This window comes from Mus caroli, chromosome 2 (assembly GCF_900094665.2).
Source record: "Mus caroli chromosome 2, CAROLI_EIJ_v1.1, whole genome shotgun sequence".
Taxonomy (NCBI): domain Eukaryota; kingdom Metazoa; phylum Chordata; class Mammalia; order Rodentia; family Muridae; genus Mus; species Mus caroli.
The window spans coordinates 121,682,344-121,691,694 of record NC_034571.1 but is presented as its reverse complement, the minus strand read 5'-3'; the positions used below and the strand labels follow the sequence as shown (position 1 = coordinate 121,691,694).

Here is a 9,351-nt window from a genome sequence, read left to right as displayed (position 1 = left end):
AAGCTCTAGGAAATCATTTTATGTTTACTTAAAGTTATATATAACATATATACGTAGAGTTTACTTGAGGCGATAATATTCCCTTCCTACAAATTAAAAAAAAAATCATAGAGTATGTAACAAAACCCCCAGTGCCTGGTATGGGACACTTACTCCTTTTTGAGCTGTTGGTCAGGAGAATCCACGAGACTCACAAAACAATATAGTTTCTTGCCATTGTCCTTGGTGCCTTCCCCCAAAAGACCCTACTGCTGAAAACACCACACGCCGTGGACAAAGACTTTAAAGAAATGGTGTCGAAACCAACCTGGAACCCTTCCCTCAGGACTAGTCCTCATAGCATTGGCTAGAGCCATGCGTGCTGTCAAGCGGGGAAAGCATCCAATAGTTCTATCCAGCTACAACACACAAACCACAACCACAACCATAAGCCTGACAAGATCAAGGCTTCGCCAGAGCTGAGGGCAGAGCAAGGGGGCCTGGGCAAGCCCAATCACCATCTGCTTCCTCTTCTTACTGACAGTTATTTTTCTGGAGTAAATATCTTTGGGTAGTTTGGCTGTTATAACCCTGGTTAATAGCCTAAGTTTTAAAAAACTTAAAGGCTTTTATTTTAACTTTTTTTTTTTTGTCTTAGTTACGTTTGTATTGTGGGGATAAAACACCATGACCAAGGCAACTTGTCAACCGCAGGCAGAGAGAGGGTGTTGGGAATGACCTGAGGCTTTTGAAACCTCAAAGCTCACTCCAAGAAGATCACAGCTCCTAGTCCTTCCCACACAGTTCCACCAACTGGTTCAAACATATGAGCTGATGAGAGCCATTCTCGTTTAAACACCACAATAAACTTCCAGCCATTTTTATCCTTCCTTTTCTTTCCTGAGCTCACCCCACATTTATCCTAGTATGCAGATCATTTAATATTATTTTGAGAATTCCATATGATACTGTACTTACATCATTTCTATTCTACCTTCCCCCCACTTCCAACTCCTCCTGTGCCCCAACCCTTTTCAAATTTATGATCTCTTCTCTATTACTTTTATGTATATTTATATATACACACAAACACAACCTGCTTGGTCCATTTAGTGTTGCTCATATGTCCATGTGTTTAAGGCTGTTAGGGACTGGATAACCTCTCCAGAGTCCCATCCTTGGAGGAGGCTGATCTCCCTTCTCTCAGTAGCCATTCCTTGCCTGTAGTCCTTTATCTAATGGGAGAATCTTGGGAGAATTTCCCCATCTACATCATCATGTCAACTGGTGGTGTGATTGTGCAGGGCTTGTTTAGGTGATCATATTGTTGAGATGTCATGGGTCATATATAGGAGACACTATAGCAGATGCCCTGGACCTCTGGCTCTTGCAGTCTTTCTGCACCTTCTTTGGCAATGTTCTCTGAGTTTTAGATGTAGGGTTCTGTTGTAGCTGTACAAGTTAAGGCTGGGCACCTTTTTGTTGGGTGTTCTCTGAACTCAGACCGGCTGTGGGTTTCCGAATTGTCTCTATCTACTGCAAAAGGAGCTTCTTCCATGGGAGGTAAGGATCACATTTACCTGTTGGTATTAGGGCGAATACTTAAATGAACCTACAAATTATACCGGGAGTTAAGGAGATGGCTCAGTGGTCAGGAACACTGATTATTCTCCCAGGCAACTCTTATAAGGACAACATTTAATTAGAGCTGGCTTACAGGTTCAGTCCGTTATCATCAAGGCAAGAGCATCCAGGCAGGCATGGTGCCGAAGGAGCTGAGAGTTCTACATCTTCATCTGAAGGCTGCTAGTGAAAGACTGACTTCCAGCTAGGATGAAGGTCTTAAAGCTCACACTTCCAGTGACACACCTACTCCATCAAGGCCATACCTTCTAATAGTGCCACTCCCTGGGCCAAGCATATACAAACCATCACAGGTGTGTTCGGCAATAGGGTCTCATCTTTAAGTTCTGTAAGAGAACAAAGGGCAGTAGCAATGGCCTATATTGTTTTGGGAGTCTTCTAGATTTCCACTAACCAGCAATTTGAAGGGAGAATTCCTAGGCTGGATAGTAAGGGGTTTGCTAGTCTATGGTTTTGGGGGAAGAGAACTGACACTCTAAGTGCCATAACTTCATTCAAACTCTATCATCTACCTGTCTATCTTCTATTATCTATCATCTAATATGTGTAGACACAATGTATTTTTAAGTTAATATAAAACAATGCTTCACTAAGGCTTTCCAAACACCCTTAATGCTATTTATCCTTCCTCCCTGTTCTCCCTTCATATTGGCCTCTCCCACCACTTTCCCTGTCAATTCTCCCTGTACCTCCTTTTCCCATTTCTCTCCCCACACCTATATCCAGCTACCCTGCTCGGTAGAGCTCCTTCCTCCATTACTTTGTGGTACTGGGGATTGTATGTAGGGATTCATGCCTATTCTTAAGCAGATTTTAAAAGTTCAACGTTTAAGTCCATAGCATAGGCCAGGTGTGGTGGTACACACCTTTGATCCTAGCACTCTGGAAGCAGAGGCTGGAGGACACTCTGTGAGTTCAAGGCCGGCCTGGTCTACAGAGTGAGTTCCATTGCAGTCAGGGCTATGTAAAGAGAACCTGTCTACAAAAGTAAATAAACACTTTTTAAATGTAGCATGCTTAATTTCTTTAAGGTCTTTTCCTTCATCTTCAAATTGGCAGAAGGACATTTAGTAAGTAAAAAATGCATTTATTAGTTGGTTAAAGGCAAGGAAAGAATTCTTCAGAGCTGGTGTTTGGCACCATCTGCTGAGTAATTTGGGTATGTTTGCCTGTGTATAAGCTGATTTTGGGGAACTACTGTCAAGATTTTCACCTGAATTCATGCTCAGGACAGCCTTTGGTAGAACTTTGACAGTGAATCCATGGCCATTTGCCTGGGGTAACTTCCTTTCTATATGAGTACATCAGCCTTCAGATGTTTCAGGTGGAACTGGTCTCAGCCAAATCTGTGGCTTCCCCATGGCCCAGTCTCAGATGTGCCCGGCACATCAGCTTCAGCTGTTTTATACAGGCTGCACACCAGGTCCCTTTTGTATTATCTCTACATCTGACTAGCAAGTAAACACAGCTCCCCCTCTTCCCAGGACTCTGAGGACAACCTTCACAGGCAATGCCTGCTCCTATGATACTAGCCTCTTCACTCTGCCAGGAGGGTGACTCTCAGCAAGCTGGTTAATCTCTATGACTCTCATCTTTATTCCAGGGGGAAGTTATAATAATGTGCTTCCTTGAAACTTGGGTGGTACAGCAGTGAACAAAGTCTGGAACCCTGAAAATACTCTCAACCCTCCTAAGTTGTTACCAAAACAGCCCAGGCTTGCCCTCTGTGTTTCCATGTCCCCCCACGACAGCTCCAGGCTGGCTACGAAGCAGTCACATTACACCTGTTTACAGACGATGCACTTTGCGACTGGTGCCCAAGGCCACACTGGCTCTTCATGTTTCTGGTATCATGGGTTTTCTTGGCTGCACTTTTGTTTTGTTTTTGAGATGGGGTCTCAACTATGTCATTCTGGCTAGTTACAACTCTCTATTTAGAACAAGTCGTCTAATAAATAATAAATCTTTAAAATAAAATAAAAAGGGCTGGTGAGATGGCTCAGTGGTTAAGAGCACTGACTGCTCTTCTGAAGGTCCTGAGTTCAAATTCAAGCAACCACATGGTGGCTCATAACCATCTGTAATAGAATCTGATGCCCTCTTCTGGTGTGTCTGAAGACGGCTACAGTATATTTACATATAATAATAAATAAATCTTTAGAACAAGTTGTCCTTAAACTCACTGAGATCCACGTGCCTCTGCCTTAGGAGTGCTGAGATTAAAGACATGCTCCACCACACACCCAGATTTTATTTACACACACACACACACACACTTAAGGTGCTGTCATGTTTTATGTATTTATTTTTAATGTGCTTCCCTTTTAAAGAAAACTGTAGGAAAACAGAGAAGCAGGGACAGAGCTTCAAGTTGCCCATCGTCTACTACCCTAACCAACCTAGTATTAGTTGTGTTCTACAGAGCTAGAACAGTGGTAGGCCCATGACATGTCACTTTCTAGACTAACTGGCAGACAGACTGGTGTGGCCATATGACTATAAGACACTATACTCAGAAGCCAGGTTCCCCATTTCTGGAAGCTGCCAGCCCTTTGGGTGGCTGCAGACGATGTGTCTTGCTTTCACAGATGGAAATAAACCGTGGGGTCCTCAGAGCCATACAGAGGAGGCAGGGCTGCAGAGCAGGCAGGGCTGCTCTTCCTACCTCACCCACCTACAACTGTTGGCAGTTTTGTTTTTCAAGACAGGGTTTCTCTGTGTAGCACTGGCTGTCCTTGAACTCACTCAGCAGACCAGGCTAGACTCAAACTCACAGATATCCCCCTTCCTCTGTATCCAGAATGCTGGAATTAAAGGTATGTGCCACTATGCCTAGCTCAGATAACTTTTTAAAATCTGATTTTTTTTTTTTTTTTGGTTTGGAAATCCGCCTGCCTCTGCCTCCCGAGTGCTGGGATTAAAGGCATGCCTGACTAAAATCTGATTTCTAAAAAGACCTATATACTATATGAATGTTTTGCTTGCACATAGGTGCGTTGCATGCACAGGGTATATAGTGCTCTAAGGGCAGAGGAAAGCATTTGATCCCTTGGGATTAGAGTTAAAGACAGTTGTGAGCTGCCACGTGGGTGCTGGAAAAAACCCAGATCCTCTGCAAGAGTAAGTGCTCTCAACTGCTGGGCATCTTTCCAGACCATGGATATTTTTCTGAAGGGCTGGGCCCTGGCTGTGATCACATGGTAGCTGAACCTCAATGGTAGCCCAGGCTGTGGGCCATTCAACAACTTGCTGTTCAGTCCTGCTTTGCTTCCCATAGGTGCACAGAGTCTCACACGTGCCCCTCTTCAGGCTTCATATATGTTCTTTCCTGGTGTCACAAATTCTTCACTTTAACTCAAAAGCGGCAACCATTGCATAAGAGGTGGACAAGCCACAACTCACTCACTCTTCTTGTCTGGTGTGGCCATTCACTCGCTGTCTCTAGTTTTAGTGTGTGTGTGCAGAAACCTTGCTCTGTATTTTGAAAGATCTTTAAAAACATTGAGAGAGCTGGCATGATCAACAGTCCTAAACATAGTCGGACTTTTCACAAAGACTGAGTCAATGGTGTCACCATGAATGATGCTCTCATTTCATCACTGAGAGCTGACAGACAGACAGACAGACAGACAGACAGACAGACAGACAGACAGACAGAGACACACACAGACACACACTAATACATACAAATACAGTCAGGAAGCCACCATGTTTAGGGTAGCCTCGGTTGTAAATGACATGTTCTGCTGTACCACACTTGAGGCAGGACTTCTTTCTGACTTTGAGCTACATCTCTCCTTTAAAGAACTCCATCTCATGCCACCTCCTGAGTCCACATCCCCTATGGATTTTCATGAGGCAGCACTAACAGATAATCCCAGGAAACAATCTCCAAATGTCAGAAAGCAATTTATTAAAAAACCAAATATTAAGGCACAAAAATACAAATTTTCAAACAAAATTCCTTTAAATTGCTGTGTTCTATAGTCAAAGAAATTTCTTCCAAATTATAATTTAACTTTTTAAAATAGAGAATCTATTTTTAATCTCTAAACTTTCTCCCCAAGGAAATGAATGTTTCCCTAATTCTGAAGAAGCTGCTGAGTACAGTATTGAGTCCCCGCTCTGGAGTACACACTTCCTTAAAACTCTAGTCTTGTCACTTAAATATATTTATATGTTCAGAATTTTATATATTAAACTTCTTTCTGATAGACGTAAGGCTTGGTGTTTTATATTGCTTACTGCATGCTGTCAATCATACAAAGACACAAATATCAGAACGAGAGACAAAACGTAGCATGATCTCTCTCAGCTTCAGTCATATACAGCCAGGGCAATAGCTCCAAACCTTCAAGAGGGTATAAAAATCAACTCTGTATGTATACTTTAAGGTTAATCTTGACGTAGTAGTATAAACATGATGTACCATGATACAGGTGGCACTCTCCACAGGACAGATTAAAAACAAACCCCCAAAAAACAAACAAACAAACAAAAAACAGGAAATGCATGGGAGTATCCTACCAACTCCCAAGCTTACAATTTCCACCTCCTGTTTCTTACTGAAATGTAATAAATACCCCCAAAGGCAGATTTTTAAATATTAACCTAATTCAAAGCACGAAAAAAAGTCTCAAGCAAACTTCATATGCCTCCAAATCTAACATGAACTATATCACAAGAAGTCTTGAATACAACTGGAGCCTGATCCTTAGTGCTCTCAATTAACAGAACCATCCTACAGCATCCTGAACAGAGGCTGAGCTGAGCACCTTGAGGTCCCAATGTGGTCTGCAGACTTGGGGCAGACGGGGAAGGAGGCTGAGGAGCTGCATGGAGGTCCTGGGTGCACCTCCCGTCCTTGTCAGCTACAGTGGCAGCACAGGGACACATGCTGGGGCTAAGAAGGGCCCCAAGAAATACTCACTTTAGGGCACTGAACATTAGCACCTGGCAGTTATCAGTAAATGCAACAGACACCACACACATGCTTGCAAAAACACTTCTAAGGAGGTTAAGATGGAAGTCCACTTTCTCTGGATAGAGAGTCATTTCAGTCTGGAGCTACACTAGAGGCAGCATTATTTGTCTTGCCTGTTTTTTAGAAATCCCACTGAGGTGGTGTCAGAAGCATTTCCCCAGCCATCAACTGCAGACTCACCCTGCTCAATGTGTAGCTCCTGCTGGCTATAAGCAGAAATACTCAAGTGCAGACCTGTGGGTTGAGGGTCAGCTGCTTCATGCTGTGAGGACAGGGTATTAAAAATGTGAAGCAGGCCATGGTAGTGCATGCCTAGAGTCTTAGCAAGGGGTTCGCAAGTCCATCCTCAGCCAGAGCTACACGGTGACACTCTGCAATGCTCCTCCCCCTGCAAGACATCTCCAGTTTTCACAGAACTGGGTTACAAGGTGGACTATGACAAACCTAAAACGGACACGCAACTATAGAAATATGTCACTGCCAACCCTTTTGAAACGAGTACGCAGGAAATAAACTCAGAAAGTAGGCATTTGAAAGAAAACCGTTTGTTTTGTGGTGCCACAGTGAAAAATCATCATAGGCTATGGATAGTGCTCTTCCTTGTCATTTTCATGTTTTCTCAATTATCCCAAGTTATTCTAACTCACAGGGCAGAAGTCCTCCAGAGAGAAGGCATATAAGACCCTGCCTGTCATTACCACATTACATGTCCAACAGCCTGGTATCTTTGGTCACGAACGTGGCAAAACGTTCACATTTTCACTCTACATTCAAGTGCCTTTCAAGTCTAGAACATTCTATATTCAAAAACTATTAGAATAGAAACTTTCAATCATACATTATAAACATAATTGAACAACACGGTGTAAGGTATGGCTGAGAGCTGGTTAAGTACATGTTGATGCATGGTAAGGTTAGATGTCTGTGTATCTCACAAGTCTCCACAAGGCTCACAAGAAACAGTGCATCCGGGCTGGGATAAAGTGCTGTAGGGGAGTCACATGGCCAGGTTCACAGCAGAAGTAGCAGCAGCACGTGTACCTGTGGCCTGCAAGTCTTTGGACGTACCCTCAAGACGTCTCTCTTTGCCCACACGTGTTCCCAAGCTCAGACTCCGTGATGTGTAGTGCATGGTGGTATTTACAAACAAGAGATTTGTGTACACCAATGAAAGGGACAAGATTAAATATATGAGCATGCTCAAGTTCCAATATTGTCACTTCAGTATAAAAAATCAAATAAAATTATCACTACAAAAGATGAACAGCACTGTGTTAGCATTCAGGAGAATCATGTTATCTTGAAGGCGAGGGGAAGGAATGCTCACAGATATTCTTCTCTTTTCTTTTTCTTTTTGGTTTTTGTTTTTTTGAGGCAGGGTCTCACTATGTAGCTCTCTCTGGTTGTCCCAGAACTACGTAGACCAGGCGTGGCTTTGAATTTACAGAGATCCGATTATCAGTGGTGTGCCACCAGCCCAGCTACAGATTCGTTTGTCCAGAGAAAACTGAGACACACAACCTGCCTGCCTGTGCTGCCGCCTAAGAGGCGTCTGAGCACATGTTGTTAACTTCTTAAATTGTTTCCAAATCAGGCAACTTAACGGCAATGAAGCTGACTGTATAAGTTAGTTTTAAAGATGGCTTTCTGAGGGCGGCAGACCCTCCCACTCCTGAATTCTTCATCTGCATACACAGATCCAAGACAACAAAGGGAAACACGTATCATAGTGAAGCTGTCAGTTTTGATGAGAGCCAGGCTTTTCCCATCACCTGACTGTGCTCCTGCACACACTGGACCCACTGGGGCCCTGATCACATTATCTTTTCTGAAGAGAACATTTTTTCAGCTATTTCAGATCTGGTCATAATTTCCTGGAAAAAAAAAATAAGACAGGTGTCAAATGCTGGTGCTAGATCTAGAACCTACAAAAATGTTCTAATCTAACAAGTCACTATTTAATCTTTTTAATAGACCTAAATTTAGGGAAGTATTAGATAAAAACCATGCTACCACTCCCCAGCCCCTGCACCCCACTAATACAGTAGGTCAATTATTAGCAGAGACTGGAAAGGTCAGCTTCCTTCTTCCTAGCAAATGAGTTTAGGTTCTCTGTGAGAGGCAGAACTGTAGCTAACAGGGACCTCATGTGACAAACTTGTCTCATGCTACTGAATCCGTAGTTATTATCAAACCAATGTAAGTGCAGCACTAAGTGGCCTCGCACACATCCCTGCAGGTTACAGATCGTCCACCCACCCTGCTGCCCACAGAGAACATGGCACTACTCCAGAACCACTTCCCTCTCAGCTGTCACTCTACAGCCAACGTGTCTCAGCTGTCACTCTACAGCCAACGTGCTGCGCACCACCTCTGCACGAGCAATGCTTTGTCATCTATCTCTTAGTCCATATACTGCAGGTGTGCCCTACCCTGGGCTACTCTGCAATGTCCAGATGACCCATAATTAACTTTTCCTCCCAAAACCTTTATTTAAATTTCATGCTTAGAAAGTAAAGCTGGAAACCATTCCAATAAGTTATCTACACAGTTTCAAAATCTAAACAACGGACACATAAAGCCTTAAAGAAGACTTTCAAACAAAATCTCATGAAATGCTTCTTCCCGTCATTACACCCAGCAGCTTTGAGCCTGCTTCTTTGCCTGCAGTGAGGCTTTGCCCACAACCCTTCCGACCTCAGCCGGCTCTCTATCTCCTGCCACTTGCTCAACCAGTCATTTCT

At 43.3% G+C, this 9,351-nt stretch overlaps 1 protein-coding gene across 3 annotated transcripts in view; it reads right to left on the bottom strand.

Moving 5' to 3' along the window:
- Window positions 1-7,130: 7,130 nt before the first annotated feature.
- Window positions 7,131-9,351, bottom strand: part of Tmem87b (transmembrane protein 87B) — a 35,791-nt gene continuing 33,570 nt past the window's right edge. For all 3 annotated transcript variants that reach the window (XM_021156092.2, XM_029472911.1, XM_029472912.1), the window contains exon 19: window positions 7,131-8,481. In XM_021156092.2, the coding sequence (XP_021011751.1) occupies window positions 8,422-8,481 (60 nt within the window). In that variant the 3' untranslated portion in view covers window positions 7,131-8,421. The remainder of the gene's footprint in view (window positions 8,482-9,351) is intronic.